The 17565-nt window shown below is 38.7% G+C and overlaps 1 protein-coding gene across 1 annotated transcript in view; it reads left to right on the forward strand.

The window, feature by feature from the left end:
• LOC124804788 (nuclear exosome regulator NRDE2) overlaps positions 1-17565 on the forward strand; it is a 158095-nt gene that overhangs the window by 18272 nt on the left and 122258 nt on the right. The window contains exons 3-4 of the mRNA XM_047265116.1: positions 8207-8332; positions 8432-8672. Of these exons, the coding sequence (XP_047121072.1) occupies positions 8207-8332; positions 8432-8672 (367 nt within the window). The remainder of the gene's footprint in view (positions 1-8206; positions 8333-8431; positions 8673-17565) is intronic.

Genomic DNA, 17565 nt, shown 5'->3' on the forward strand with positions numbered 1-17565 from the left:
ATTAGCCCATACTTTATTTAAGGCATTATTATTTATGTGTGCAGGTTCAATAATTCATAATTTAAAGGATTCTCAGGATATTCATTTTATAGGCTCAATTGTTAATTTTATACCTTTAACTTCTGTTTGTTTTAATGTTTCTAGTTTGTCTTTGTGTGGTATACCATTTTTGGCAAGGTTTTATTCAAAGGACTTGATTCTTGAAATGGTTTGTTTAAGATGAATTAATTGTTTGTGGGGCATCTGAATATGACTGTGACCTAATTTTGGAGTGCATGGGAACATGTATTCAAGGTTCCATTCAACCATGTCTGACCACCAGAAGGGAGAATCAGCTTACTGTGCCTCAAACACATTGTAGTCCCTTCACTTCTGCAACTTCCATCCCCAAACACATAATGGACTCCCTGCAATATTCTGTGCCATTATACTGTAATGGGAGGGTAGATGAAAAAATCATGTAGTGAGTAAACTTCTATGTGCTAATTTCAAAGTAGTGTTTGAAAAAGTAGCTTTACAATCAAGCATAAAGAGCTTAATTATCAATAATGCCACTCAGTGATCTTATCTAATATGAAGGAAGTGACAACAAATAACAATGACACGCAGTAGCTTATGTCACAGTGTGGGTTTTCAGGTAATTCAGACACCCAACCTTAAACAATTTACTGCAATATACCGTGTGTAGTCAACATGCCCACTCACATCCCAGAAAACACACACAGCTTTGTACTAGTTAATAAGCAACTAATGCATCTGCCATAGAAAATTACCAGGTACACTATGTGATCAAAAGTATCTGGATACCTGGCTGAGAATGACTTACAAGTTCGAGGCGTCCTCCATCGGTAGTGCTGGAATTCAATATAGTGTTGGCCCACCCTTAGCCTTGATGACAGTTTCCTCTCTTGCAGGCATACATTCAATTAGGTGCTGGAAGGTTTCTTGGGGAATGGCAGCCCATTCTTCACGGAGTGCTGCACTGAGGACAGGTATCGATGTCGGTCGGTGTACTGGCATGAAGTCAGTGTTCCAAAACATCCCAAAGGTGTTCTGTAGGATTCAGGTCAGGACTCTGTGCAGGCCAGTCTGCTTATGAGCAGCCGCTCAACCATGAAATCCAAGTTTTCTCACCTCCTGCCTAACTATCATAGTACTTGCAATGGATCCTGATGCAGTTTGGAATTCCTGTGTGATGGTCTTTATAAATGTCTGCCCATTACACATTAAGACCCTCTTCAACTGTCAGTGGTCTTTGTCAGTCAACAGGAGAGGTCGGCCTGTAAGCTGTTGTGCTGTATGTGTCCCTTCAAGTTTCCACTTCACTATCACATTGGAAACAGTGACCCAGGGATGTTTAGGAGTGTGGAAATCTTGCGTACAGATGTATTACACAGGTGACACCCAATCACCTGAGCAAGTTTGAAGTTTGTGAGTTCTATGGAGTGCCCCATTCTGCTCTCATGATGTCTAATGAATACTGAAGTCGCTGATATGGAGTACCTGGCAGTAGGTGGCAGCACAATGCACCTAATGTGAAAAACATATTTTTGTGGGGGTGTCTGGATACTTTTGATCACATAGTGTATCAGTTACTTGCTAACACAGTGGGATTGTAAGCAGGCAAACGATTCCTTTAAAGTTGGGTGTATACTCATGACTACAATGCAACTACAGGCAAACCAAGGCTTGTATTAACTTTAAGACGTGTACTGATTCAAATATTGAAAACCTTTGTATACAGTATACACATGTCGGCAACAGACTCCTTTAAAATTTATTCTTTTTATGGAGATACACACACACACACACACACACACACACACACACACACACACACACACACACACACACACACACACAAAATCAGAGATGTAATACATAATTCGTTGCTATTCAGTGATACACTCACTGTGCTTATCAGCAATTACATATTTTAATATCAGACTGTTTCTACCTAAGAATCTCTTTAGGACATTACTAGAATCAGTGCTGTCACTATCTTTAATCTTACTACCGTATAGCTTACATTCTATAACTCTTGATTATGAACCTTATCACCATTCTGTGATTTAAGTAGTTTTTAAAATCATTTATAATCTCATTGTGTTGTACTTATTTTTCCTTCTTCTTTTTCTTGGTGTTTTTATTTTTTTTATTTATAAGTTGAGGACTTATGTCTGTTGCTGAGAACAGTAGAGCTCAATGATTATTAAAATGGGGGACTCAGTTTTCATTTCTTTCACCTTGTTTTCTTTGTAGCCTTTTTTCTTCAACAACAATATAGTTGCACATGCGTGATTCAGTTCTTACGAAATTAGACCCACACAAATTGGTAACGTAAAAAAAAGGGAAAAAAAAGAAAGCTAAGTGACACCACCAATTTGATCCTTAATTTAAATTAATCAAAAATTGTGCCTCTTAAGGTGTTGACATATTGCAAACTCAGTATAATTCCTGCCTGGAAAGAAAAAAGATCATTTGTCACATCAATACAAAGCAGTAGTAGCTAGTCCCTCTTTAGTTTAACTCTACTAAAATAGTTCCTGCAATGTCCAGTGTACACCTCTAAATCCAAACTTAACATCTTCTGTGTGTATTTCACTATAAGATTCTGGTTCACTACCTTTCTGTTTAACAAGTATCGAGATCCATTTCTATCAATACAGTGAGCTTGCGGCTCTCTCACAATTATAAATTAACACAGCTCCTGCAGTGGCACAATTACGCAGTGCGTGCAGCTTTAACACAACAAATTGCACTCACTAATGGGCTAACCACTCAATATATGTACTGCTAACAATAGAAATGGATCACTATTTACAGTACACAATGAATCAGTCCAATACTCGAAATTGCCCAACAACATTTCTACTATAAATTAATCGTAAATTTCTGCTCACTGTAGAAAACTTTTCAACATTTGACAGCCCACAAAATAATTCCCTCGTAAGTAGTTTTCCAAATACTTACTACATATTATTTAACACAGTACAAAACCACTGGAGTAGGGTGTGTGGGTGGTGACCATTGAGCATCTCAGCCAGACTCCAATCCATCACCGGCATAAAGCTGTAGGAACTCAAGAAGTTTGTAAAGGCGTTTTCCGTGGAGGATACCATGACATACTTCCTTCATTTGAACCTTGAACATGCAGATGAGATGTTCCGTCTTGCCTTTAGATTGGGTTAGAAGAATGAGCAGATATGTGGTGAATGCCTTGACAAGCACACTAATCATGGAAAGTCTCAGGCACAAACTGTGGATCTTTACCTGTCACAGGAATATAAAAAGCATAGAAAAAACTTTGGAGAGGACCTGGATCATAGGTCAGGGGATAAAATATGGAAATTTTGAGGAAACATTGACAACCAACAACCAGTAAGAATGTAGGAAGGGTTCTGTCAAATCAACAGGATTGTATTCCCACAGACGCTGCATGTTGCGGGCCACAGAGAGAGCATAGCCCATTGTGCTGCCTGTTGAGCAGCACACCGAGAGCAGGCCATGACAAGAAGTACAGTGTCACCATTGATGCCGTACGAAAACGCATGCTGACGGGTCAATAGCTTGGTAAGAGATCCCAGTGAGCCTGATGTAGAAGCTGAGGCACATGCTGCCTAGGCCACAGTTCAGTCCTTAGCTAAGAGAACAACACTGTCAAATACCGAAAGGCAGTGACGGAAGGGAAAATGGTTACACAAAGGATCAGAAGACATGCCTGGAGGCCCGCCCGGCCAAACCCCCTGGATGAGGTGAACAACTTGCTGCAAAACCAGATTGGTAGTGACAGCAGCTGCAATCTGAGAGCCTAATAGGGAACCCTTCCACTGTATATTGCTCACCAGCATCTAATTGAAAACAAAGGAAATAATCCTGATCAAGAGTAAGATCTGGTCCCATCGGAAGTTGGGTCAGGGCATTGGCATTGGCATGCTGTGCGGTAGGCCGAAAATGTATTTCATAGTTGCAGCAAGACAGAAACAAGGCCCAACGCTGGAGACAATGTGCTGCTTCAACTGGCAACAAAGTAGGAGAATTAAAGAACAAAACCAAGGGTTTTTTGTCAGCAGAAAGGTGGAACTTAGACTTACACAAGAACACATTAAACTTTTTGAGGGCATAGGCGATAGCAAGCACTTCCTTTTCTACTAGATAGTAGCATTGCTGAGTGGAGTTGAGTGTTTTTGACATGTAAGGTACTGGACATTAAGAACCATCCTCATATTGATGTGTGCAAATGGGCCTGAATCTATATGGAGAGGTGTCTGTGACCAAAACCAAGTGGTGATAGGGATGGAAAGTAGCCAGACAAGGAGCAGAATATAATTTTGATTTCAAAAGCATGAATGCATGCTCACAGGCTGGTGTTCACTGAAAAGCAACATTCATATATACCATCTTGTGGAGGGGATGGGCCAGTGCGGCCACAATGGAATACATTTTTGATAGTAAGCAATTTTAATCAAATATACTTGGAGTTCTTTGACATTTGTAAGGTAAGGCAGTGTCACGACCACGGCGCTGTAATGACTTAAAGGCATAACACTGTCCTGAGAAACCTCAGACCCCAAATACAAAATGGATGGCTGAAAAAAGTGTTACTTGGCCAAGTTGCGTTTCAACCTTGCGATGTAAGACCATGAACAAAGTGTGTAAGTTAGATAAAAGCTTCTCTATGGATGCACCCTTTATGACCATGTTATAGAGATAGTTGATACACCCTGGAACGGACATTGTCAGTTGTTCCTATAAATGTTGAAAAATTACTAGGGTGCTGATGTTGGTACGGCCCGAAGGGTTTGGTAACCACAACAATCCATTTAGAATCCTCATCCAACAGAACCTGTAAATAGGCTTCAGATAAGTCAGGTTTGGAGAAAATCTGGCCGCCTGCGAATGTAGCCAATAAATCATTCAGACAGGGCAAAGGTTAGGTGTCAGTGATACATTGAGCATTAACTAAAACTTTAAAGTTGCTGCAGAGGCGAAGCTGACCAATCGGTTTTTTTACAGTCATGGGGAGGGTAGACCACTCACACTCACTCAATGTAATAGGCTGTATTACATCCTACTATGTGCCTGCACAATTCCACTTTTACTCGATCATGCAAAGCAACTGGAATAGGGCTGCAAAATTAGTGCCACAACCTAAAACATTTGAGAGAAGCAATGAGGACTCAGAACACAGAGAATCTAACTGCTAGTAATGGCCTGGTTGGAAACGAAGTGCACCACGTCCAAAATGGAAAAACCAAAAGCACTGGAACCATCCAGATGAAACAACTTTGCAGTGTCAGCATCATCCACTACCAGAAAAGTCAAGCAACATACCATGGCTTTATACATAGAGGAGGCCATAAATTGCCCCTAAATTGGAATATGCTACTTGTTGTAACACCAAACATTGAGTAACAGGAACCAGAGCTTGAGATCCCAAATCCACATAAGTTTGAGAGTTCATTAAAGTTGCAGCTGCACCCTTCTCCACTTGTAGTTCGAGCACTTGGTCCATCACTTGTACTTTGATCAACAGTTTGTTATGATTTGACAGCACTGGAGGCACAAAATTAACATCCATGTACATATACTTCTTTTCTACAGTTGTTGCAAGCCACTCAGTACTTAGTGCAAGTTACCCTTTCATGTTGCATGAAACGGTATGAGCAAGATGGGAACACTGAGCATTGGCATTGCTGTGGTTTGTTATTTTGTTGTTTTTTGCCACAATGCTGCCCAGTGTGGTGCGGAGGCCATGTTTGTACGGCTACCACATTATCCTCCTGACTAGAATTGACTGATGCGCAATAATCATGAACAGGAACTGGTGTGGCGATGTCACATCAGGATTCAATCTGATCATCAGCAGCATGAGGTACCTTGAAAGACTGAGCAATATTTAACACTTCAGCCAAATATGGATTCTTGCTTTGTAGTGCGTGTTGATGCACCTCCTTGTCAGCAGCAAACCGAATCATGGTGTCAAGAACCATAAAATCAGCATAGGAATCATGATGAACATCAGAAAGAAACTTATGTTTGTGATTGAGTCTTTGGAGTTCAGCTGTCCAAGCCCAGTGGGCTTGTTGGGACTATTTATGACAATGATAGAGCTCTACATGTGCTGCAATGACACTGCATTGCTTTATGGTGATCATTTGACAACAACCTACACATTTCATCAAACAAAAGTGACACTGGCTTGTGGAGAGGGATTATCTGGCACAACAACTCTAAGCAGAAATCATAGACAGGAACAAAGCTGTAGACATGTTTGCATCAGTGATACCACAGTCAAGGAAATGTTGCCAAAGCTGCTTCTTGTAAGACTCTCACTCTTTGGCTGCATTATCATGAGTGGAAAAGTGTGGTGGGTATGCTGACAGAAGGGGAGCCTGCATAGACAGTGTGGCTGACAAGTTCATGATGGCAACAATAGGAGCCTGCTTCTGCTTGAGGAGAGATTTGAGCAATGCCTCCATTGCCAGAAGAACCTAAGTAACAGCCAACAGACTGAGCATGCGGAAGTGAATACCACACTCATCCTCAGTTGTATTGTAATTTAAGACGCAAGCAACGGTACAGCCACAGTGAACCAAAGTTTATTCTTCTTACATATACAAGCAAACAACAGCTAAGAACATAGACACAGACATACAAACAATCCATGTACAGACACAAGCAGTTGCTGACAGTAACTAAGAACACAATATGAGTGTAAATGGCTACTGCACTGTGCTTATAAAGAGGAGGGTTGTGATAGATGTGGTGGGTGCTGTGTCATATGCACAAGTCACGTGGCCCACCAGAGATGGCATCTGGCGGCTGTCCTGCACAGATGTCATTGTCAGAATATTTGAAGCATAGTGTGCTGGTGGCTTGGTGCGACGGTGTGCATCCCAAGTATTACATACAGGGTTATAGCACATTTTATAAGCAAGAATGTGCTGTACTGACCACTGGGAGACAGTGTAATAAAGTTATCACATGCACAACACTGCTAACATCCTCACAGCTAATACAATTTGCTGCCAAGTAAAGCACAGTCACATTGAACTGAGTTGTGCTTTGCCTACATCTGTCACTGATATTGTTCTTTGTTCTACCTTCCTGTCTCTCTGTGGGTGTTTATTTGGACTGTTTTACTTGGTGGCCATTTCAACTGTGGTGTGACAATAGACTTCCTTGGAGGATTTTTAGGTTGGCTATCCATTATGTACACAGCACACAGCATTTAAGCACAAACTAGTTTTGTACTTGGGAGTTGTGCAAAGCTTGCTTAAAAAATATATACTACACCAGAAAGATGTACATAAATGATGAGGACTCAAAACTTAGTGTGTGTGCTTGGACGGCAGACTAAGTTGCAGTTAACATGGATCTGAATTCTTGAAAGTATGGCAGCAACTAAAACTTCAAATGGAACAAATTGCAGCAACACACATAATTACAAGCAGTCCTGAAGCTACAATCTAAGCAGACTGTAAAAGAACAGCCTGTAATGCAGTGGCGCATCATACCAGCAGAACAACCGCTGCCACTGTTTGCACCATTTCATCCAGAACTTACTTCCTCCTACAGACATTTGCATCTTCACTTCCAGGCTAGTAATATGACTGACATTGCTCATCAGAGTGCTTTTTGTGGTTAACATGTCGAAATTGCACACACTTACTAACCCTGTGTCCATGGAATCATTGGAGATCCATAGCATGCTTTCTTTCCAATACAAACAAGAAACTTTTTGCTACTAGGCTAGCATTCTTTCATTGCAACCAGAAATTGAATCAGTCACATGCTGCATGGGCAGTTGATCTCATAGGTCTATCCCACACATTTTAAACTCAAATGTGAAAATGAAACTTGAAAAAAAATCCCATGTTGAGTCATTAATGCAAGTCAACAGTCTTTTTACAACATGATCATTTTTGAAATATTGCACTTCCATCCTCAAGCACCAGTTACACTTAACAAGCATAGTATATGCAGTACATGTACATGTAACAAAGATTGTTTGTACATATACATTGCCATATGTAGGTGAGCCGTGAGGACGGTATTGTAGTAGTCAGAAATTGATCACATTGTAAATTAACCACCACCATTAAAGTGAAATTGAACTTTTTGATTTGTGAAAGCATTAAACTTATTGACGCATTGGTATTTCTCCTTCATACTATTGAAAAGACTTGTTTTCTTGTTGTAGAAGCAGAGATGAGAGTCCAGTATGTGCGATTCCCAGCCAAGAAAAAACTGAAGATTTTTATGAGGATAAATGTCCAAACAAGGGATTCTTAAAAGTTGATACACTTTACAAACCAGCAGTCCCAGTGTGAGATTTCAATCATTATTTTAGTTCACATTATGCTGACTTTTAAAGAAAGTTTCACATAATTGCATAATAAAGAATGTAATGTATTTCATATTTCAGTTATAAGTGCAACCACCATAAAGCACTGGGAAAACTACCATCCCGTAAAGCAAAAAAGAGAAATTATCGCTATTATCTTTATTGTCTTGATGAAGAGAATTCCCAAGCAGAAAATTGGAAGGGGGTATCATCATGTGAGAAACAAGAGAGTGAAATCATGAGCAAAACAGAGGAATACAATGTTGCTTTAACGAGAAATCCAAATGATGTTGACATGTGGATTCAGTATGTCAATTACCAGGTAAATTTCTTTCTTGGGTTACCTGTAATAGTAGCATTTATTACTTCCTTTTTGAGTTTTGGTTTATTTTTTATGCAGATCTCTTCACAATTTGTGGCCTTGTCCATTATATATGTCTTGTCTTGCTTGTGGCTTTCCTACGCATCTGCTAAAGATCTGATGACTGTGTTGATAAGGCACTATGAAATGGCTGCTACTTCTATTAAAACCAGTGAATAGAAATCAGAAAATTCAGTCTTACATTTACAGAAGATTTATAATTATCTGATGATTCTTTGTCAATGCATCATACATAAGTCTGCTATGGTTGAGTGATTGCCTTCCTCTTATTTTATGTATTGTGATCTTTTTGGATATTACGTGGTAAAAAAATAGAAGTCTCATCTTTATAATAGAAGGAAACATTCCACGTGGGAAAAATTATATATAAAAACAAAGATGAGGTGACTTACCGAACGAAAGCGCTGGCAGGTCGATAGACACACAAACAAACACAAACAAGCTTTCGCAACAAACTGTTGCCTCATCAGGAAAGAGGGAAGGAGAGGGGAAGACGAAAGGAAGTGGGTTTTGTCTATCGACCTGCCAGCGCTTTCGTTCGGTAAGTCACCTCATCTTTGTTTTTATATATGAAGTCTCATCTTTGTTTTGTGTGAAGTATTAATCAAGATTTTTCATTTGTTTGTTGTTTATGGGCTCCGTATTTTGTGTGTGTGTGTGTGTGTGTGTGTGTGTGTGTGTTGGAGTTGGTGTTGGTGTTTTTTTGGGGTGGGGGGGGGGGGTGAATGTGTTTGTGCACACATATGTGCTGCATATATAATGTGAAAGATTTAGTTTCATTTGTTGAAAAACATCATCATTGTTTTCATTGTGCATTGTTGGAACATCAAACGTGATGTAAATATTTTGTACAGTTTGTAATTGTGTGTGGAGAAGCTAACCTAAAAGATCTGCGCTGGTGGTATTCCACTTAACCTGAAGGTGGTATTGCAAGCATATATTCACTCAGTATATTTCTGCGGCATATAATCTGTGGCAGCACAGCTAAAGTCTAAAATATATTGATTTTTACAATATATATTTCATAGATGCACTGGCGTGTGTTGGCATGAGAATGTTAAATGAGTCAATATGTGTAATTTAATGTTACATCTCTTTCATTTACAATTACTACTGAGATAAAAGGGAACCTTATTATGAATTGTATAACATTAGTGATTGATTATACAGACACTCTGCTGGATTCATCAAGTTCAAAGGCAATTTATTGTGAATTATAGAACATTAGATAATGAAACAGAAAGACAAATTAAAACTGGTGCAGCAAAATCATAAAAATGTGATAAACATTCTGTATATATCTGTTAAAAATGCATTATGTGATTAAAAAGTTTTTTATGTAAATGCTTATTTTGTCTACTTTTACATTATTTGTTATTATCTTGTAAGGACTTAATATTAATTAATAATCAAAGATTTTGGTTCTAGTGCATTTTATAACATTTTGTAGCAGAGACAGATTTTTTTGGGTTGCTGTATAATTCATATTTTCTTCCCATGTTATTTCTGCAGTATGTTCCGCTTATTTCATAGTGAGAAGGATTATCATTTATGAAGGGCACAATTGGAAAGATATATAGTGAGGTAGTGGCAGGTGTGAAAATTACCAAACTATCAGTTTAACAAGTCACAGTTGCAAGATACTAGCATGAATCCTGTACAGAAAAATGGAAAAACTGATAGAGGCAACCTTGGGGAAGATCAGTGTGGATTCCAGAGAAACTGTGAGGCAGTACTGACCCTATGACTACTCGTAGAAGATAGGCTAAGGGAAGGCAAACTTACATTTATAGCATTTGTGCACTTAGATAAAGCTTTTGAAAATGCCAACTGGGATACTCTCTTTCAAATTTTAAAGGTGGTGTGGGTAAAATACGGGGAGAGAAAAGCTATTTACAATTTGTACAGAAATGAGATGGCGGTTATAAGTGTCGAGGGGCATGGAAGGGAAGCAGTGGTTGAGAAGGGAGTGAGACAGGGTTGTAGCCTAAACCAAAGTTATTCAACCACTGAACAAGCAGTAAAGGAAACCACAGAAAAATTAATTAAAGTTCAGGGAAAAGAAATAAAAATTTTGATGTTTGTCGATGACATTGTAATTCTGTCAGAGACAGCAAAGGACTTGGAAGAGCAGTTAAATGTAATTGACAATGTCTTAAAAGGATATAAGATAAAAATCAACAAAAGCAAAACAAGGATAATGGGATGTAGTCAAAGTAAATCAGGTGATATTGAGGGAATTAGAGTAGGAAATGAGACAGTTAAAGTAGTAGATGAGTTTTGTTATTTGCGAAGCAAAATAACTGATGATAGTCAAACTAAAGAGGATATAATATGTAGACTGGCAATGGCAAGAAAACCGTTTCTGAAGAAGGGAAATTTTTTAACATTGAGTATAGATTTGAAATTTTTTAACATAGAGTATAGATTTAAGTGTTAGGAAGGCCTTTCTGAAAGTATTTGTATGGAGTGTTTAGTTTGGACAAGAAAAAAATAGACACTTGGGCAATGAGGTGCTACGGAAGAATGCTGAAGATTAGTGGGAAGATCACATAACTAATGAGGAAGTACTGAACAGAATTGGGGAGAGGAGAAATTTGTGGAACAACCTGACTAAAAGAAGGGTTTGATTGGTAGGACACATTCTGAGGCATGAAGAGATCACCAATTTAGTACTCCAGGGATCACCAATTTAGTACTGGAGGGAAGTGTGGGGTGGGGTAAAAATCGTAGAGGGAGAAAAATGACTCTGAGCACTATGGGACTTAACATCTGTGGTCAGCAGTCCCCTAGAACTTAGAACTACTTAAACCTAACTAACCTAAGGACATCACACACAGCCATGCCCGAGGCAGGATTCGAACCTGCGACCGTAGCAGTCGCGCGGTTCTGGACTGAGCGCCTAGAACTGCTAGACCACCGCCGCCGACCGTGGAGGGAGACCAAGAGACAAACACAATAAGCAAATTTAGAAGGGCGTGGGTTGCAGTAATTACTAGGAGATGAAGAGGCTTGTATGGGATAGAGTAGCATGGAGAGACGCATCAAAGTAGACTTTGGACTGAAGACGACAACAACAACAACAACAACAGTGACAGTATCCCCAATTGATTTAAAATGCTGTGGCAAAGGATACCTCACAGCTCTCCACACATAACACTAATAACGTCTTATGGTTAAATACTTTTTTCATTGCCAATAAATTCCCCCAATAACTCAGAAGTGAATGGATAGAACCAAAATAGGATAACTTTGAGACACTGTTTTCAGTCCTTATAACAAATGTTGCGAGGATGTTACTCCCCCAGTTAACCCTGCAATCAATATGACCACCTAATAATTCCACTGAATGTCATGTGCAATAAAAATCTCCTGTTGGCTTTTATGGCTAGAACTGAATAAGATATAGTTGTTTTTCTGAGGTTTGTTGCTAGTGAGTTCGTTATGCATAAGTACAGATCATCTGTGAGCGATTGATTGACATAGGCATCTACGTTAGTGGATGTTTTGTTGTGTATTGCAATACTTGTATCATCAGCATACCTTGTGAAGTGGGTTGCTTTGTTGGAGGACAGAGGTAGGTCATTGATACATATCAGAAATAATAGAAACCAAGTAAAGATCCTTGTGGTATTCCACAATGTGTTGTTCCCCAGTCAGACACTGCTGTGCCCAAAAATTTCATAATAGCTAAAACTTTATTGTGCTACCTGTTCTGTAGATAAGATTTTAGCCACTTATACAGCTGTCACCAGTCCTCTGATTCCACAAGAGACATTCTGCTCAAAACGCAATGTGTTTCTCATCAATAACCACATTCTCTCCAGGATTCTACACGTTCGACTACCATACTTATCTTGCTATGATGGGATAAGTTAACTTGCCTGACTGAAGTAAAACAGGATTCTTTTGTATGGCATTGTCACTGCAAACCCCTCAGTCCTCGACTATGTCCCATAAGAGTTGTCAAACTATCCATGAACTTTTGTAGTGTGCATATTATTATACATAACAGTTCCATCCATTAATTTATCATCAAAGTAGAGGTAAGAGAATTGTGCTTGAGTGTTTAATGCATTAAACAGGCCAAAGCTCATAGTTTATCAAAAGTAAAGTTATGACTCTTCATTCTTTACTTGTGACTAACAGGTTTTGTCTGTTTAACTGGTCATTAGGATTCTTTAGTATCAAACATGCTCAAAGACTCACAAGTTGGAGAAACAATCACATCTGAATTAATACAATTTTTCTCATGTTTCCAGCAACTGTGTTAAGTGGTGAAATATATACTAGTTTTTAGATGAGTGCTCATTGGGCATTGCCAAGTAGTGACTGCTTACAGTCAGCACTTGACAATGGCTGAAAACATTCATCTGGAAGATAGTGGGTGGAATTGTTATGTATACTGGTGTGCACATTTGAAAGTTCACAGATAGTTTGACAAATTATATGATGCACTATGAGGGGATAATGCTTTTTCTGGGTGTGAGATCAGCCACCACTTGACGGTGGCCAAGGAACACTCATCCGAAAGCTCATGGGTATTTTACCACTTGATGCTTGAGAAAATTTTATTGGTTTATGTCAGCCTGAGCCCATATGCTTGTACATTTTCATTTATATCAACATAGTTGTTGGAGTCTTCATCGTCAGCTAACAGCAGCAGTGCCATAATTTACTCTTCTGTAAAAAAATCTTGACTTTCTGTGAAAGGATGAGGGGAAACATGGTGAGGACTTTCTACACCTACAACAAACACTTGCTGAACACACAACTAGTCAATACACTGATATAGGTAAATTTGCATATGTAATGAAAAATACAAGTATTACTTGTATTGTGTCAGTTTGCTTGAATACACAGCTACAGAGGTGGTTGTGTTGGGTTGAACTATGCAGTTCACAGAGAAACTGTGAGACAGACAGTGATTTTAAATACAGGACATGAGAAAGGCTGAGAACAGAGTAATTTACATGATATTGGCTGCATTTGTACATTGTCTTTGTGAGAATTAGCAACAGGAGAAATGATACTTGCGAGCATTTAAAAGTTTGATGAGGTCTGGTACACATGGTTTACTTATAATGAAATGAACTTTCAAAATATACTATGTGTTGATAGAAAAAATGATGATGAATAACTTGTTTTTAGCAGAAACAGCATTTATTAACCTTGTAAACAATGTGTTCTTTACAAAAATGGGACAAAAAATGCTTCTCAACTTGACGTACATGCATCTAAAAAAGCAAAACGTGTATTGCAACATAGTTTTTGTTTGATATGTTCCACAGCTGTGATAAATCGTAGAAATGACATATTGTAACATGTGAAGCTGCTGAATAATTTAGTTGTAATTGTACAACTTGTACTGAAAAATGATCTCCAACTGAAACCTGCTGTACAACTATAAACAGATTATTCAGTTGCTTCACATGATATAATAAGTCATTTCTATAATGTATTTCAATGTTGCTGTATACCGTATTAATGAGTAATCTCAAGTATTTTCTCTATATTTACGTTTTTTGAGAGCAGTTAGCATCTGCTGTAGAACTTGTCAAGGGTTCAAGCCAGACATTGCATGGCATTAGCTCATGTTGTAATATCTTACTGGGAAGTCCTGGGTAGAATACAAATACTGGAAGGTTAAAAATATCCTCTAAATGTATCTGAGGTGCTAGATTGTCAACAGGTGCATAAACGTGATTGAGACTGTTGTCAAGATTTTGTTCAGAGTCGTTCCTCAAGAGTGAACTGACAAATAACCACCACCACCACCTCCAGACAGTTACTTTCAGGAAATATTTCCTAACATTTAAATTAAGGACTAAAGTAAATAAAATATAATAAAAAACGGTAGAAAGCTTAAAGAAAAGAGGAAGACCAAAGGAGAAGTGAATCAGCCGTGTTTGAGACAACTGGAGATGGAAACAACTGATGGATGGTGACACACGGGACAGTGTGAATTGTAAGAAAATACCAAACATTGACCTTGTGTGTGTGTGTGTGTGTGTGTGTGTGTGTGTGTGTGTGTGTGTGTGCGCGTGCGTGCGTGTGTGCGTGCGTGCGTGCGTGCGTGCGTCTGGGGAGGGACTTTGTGTGAAAGATAAGCACCTATTTCAATCCTATTTATGCACCTGTTGAGTGTACAGTGCATCATCTGTGCACAGAATGGTTACTTTTATTCATCTAATTTTCAACATCTAACATTTTATTTTCTTATGGTCTTCAGTCCGAAGATTGATTTGCCATATTAATGTAACCTGCATGTCACTTTCATCTTAGAATAACTGTACAACATGTGTGCAGTAGAACCTTCTAACTGTAGTCAAACCTTGATCTCCCTCTACAATTTAACTCATCACACTTCCCTCCATTACCAGAGCACATTCCCTGATGCCTTATGATTATAATGCGTGCTTCTAAAATATCTCTTCTTTTAGTCAAGTTGTGACATTAATTTATTATCTCTCTGATTGTGTTCAGTACCTCTTCTTTAGTTATCCAACCTACCCATCTCATCTTCAGCAGTCTTATGCAGAACCACTCTTCACAAGCTTCTGTTTTCCAGACAGTTTACCGAGCGAGGTGGCGCAGTGGTTAGCACACTGGACTCGCATTTGGGAGGATGACGGTTCAATCCCGTCTCCGGCCATCCTGATTTAAGTTTTCCGTGATTTCCCTAAATCGTTTCAGGCAAATGCCGGGATGGTTCCCTTGAAAGGGCACGGCCGATTTCCTTCCCAATCCTTCCCGAACCCGAGCTTGCGCTCCGTCTCTAATGACCTCGTTGTCGACGGGACGTTAAACACTAACCACCACCACCACCTCCAGACAGTTACTTTCAGGAAATATTTCCTAACATTTAAATTAAGGAGTAAAGGTACCAACTCACTGAGTAGTAGAAATGATTATTCATCTAAAGGCACATAAACAAGACTGAGAACTTTGCTGGTTTCCAGACAGATCCTTTTCCAGAACTATAGAGATATACATGCACACATATATTCGTTTCTAATTAATTTTTGTCCATATCTGGCAGCTGTGACTTATTAAAATGATAGTTCAGTACCTGCCTTATTTGGAACTGGAATTATTACAGCCTTCTTTAAGTCTGAAAAGATTTTGCCCATCTTGTATATTTTGAGGAACGTAATATACTCCAGGTGCCTTGTTTCAACATTGGTCTCTCAGTGCTCAGCCAAATACTTCTTGCAACATTGTATGTCCCATCTCATCTTTATCTTCTTCCTCATCCCTTTCCATAATATTCCCGTAACTTGTTGTTGTTGTTGTTGTTGTGGTCTTCCGTTGTGAGACTGGTTTGTTGCAGCTCCCCATGCTACTCTGTCCTGTGCAAGCTTGTTCATCTCCCAGTATCTACTGCAACTTACATCCTTCTGAATCTGTGTAGATTTCTCCTGTAGCCATTTCTGCTTTACCATTTTGCACTTCTTTTATCTCGGTTTTAAACGTCTGTAACCCCTCATCTGCTTCATTTGATGCATTTTTATATTTTGTCCTTCCGTCAGTTAAATTCAATACCCCATGTGTTATCGAAGGATTTCTTCTACCTGGCTGTGTTTGACTATACACTGGAGGTATGAATTAAAACATGCCTTCAGTCACAACTTTTCATGTGTGTTTTAATGCATGCTTTATGTTTTTTCTTGAATGAGGTGAAATGCATATTCCTGTCACCAAAAGGTTTGATATTAGATTATGAAATTCGTAAGTCAAACGCAGAAAATGTGTGCGAAATAGTGGGAAAGATGAACAGTGTAAACTTACCACATAACCCAAGAAAAGCATTTTTAAAGTTTTAGTACGAGCTAATAAAACACGAAAAGTTGTGACTGAAGGCATTTTTTAATTCATACCTCCAGTGTATTGAATACAGTCATGTTTGAAGCTGAGGAACAGGGATAAAATTAAATTTTGTTTGACTAGTTATTTTTCTGTCACCTTTGCTGTTTCATCTCTCAAAACTACCCATTCATCTTCTATTGTATTTCTTTTCTCTGTTTCAGTGAGTTGTCACATAGTGTTCCCTTTGAAATTCTCCACAATAAGAGTTTCTTTCAGCTTCTCCAGGCCCCATCCCTCTCAAATTTCTTCAGTTTTAATCTGCAATTTAGATTATAGTCAGCATCTGCATCTGCTGCTGCAGTGTATTTAAAGCTAATCGAAACTTCTGACAGTTCATGAACATGCATGAACAGGTGATGTTAAGCCAGGCTTACTCTATGCGAAACGTGTCAAGCTCACTTGACTGTGTGAACAGGTAGCAGTGAAAGCGGGCTGGACTGCAGTCTTTGTCAAATGATTTTAAAGAAACTATTTGGTAATGAACTCTGATTCTCACACATCTTATGGCTTAATGTGTCATCTTCAAGGTAACTGCCTATCATTTTGTTAATGATCATAGTTATTGTGGTATTTCAGTATTAGATAAACTACTGCAAGTAATTCTTAAAGTTTGCAGTGAAAAATAGGGGTTACTATAAATTATCGTTTGGTGCTTATTAGGTTGCTGCATATGAAATTTAGATAACATATTGAATTATTCTTTAAACTTGAAAGGATATCTCTATCTGTCTCCAGTGTCGAGAAAGTGGAATGTACATAAAGCGCTCTGTCACAAATGTACGCTCCAGTGAGACACTCAGAACGAAATTTTCATATATCCCTCATATTTCATAAACAGTCTGAGATATTGAAACAATGTTTTGGGAAATGATAGCACACAAAGAGGAGAGTATTTTGCCATATCATTAACATACAAACTTCTATATGTGCCATGATATTCAAACAACAATTATTAGTACAACAC

The sequence above is a fragment of the Schistocerca piceifrons genome, chromosome 7 (genome assembly GCF_021461385.2).
Source record: "Schistocerca piceifrons isolate TAMUIC-IGC-003096 chromosome 7, iqSchPice1.1, whole genome shotgun sequence".
NCBI classification, from domain to species: Eukaryota; Metazoa; Arthropoda; class Insecta; order Orthoptera; family Acrididae; genus Schistocerca; species Schistocerca piceifrons.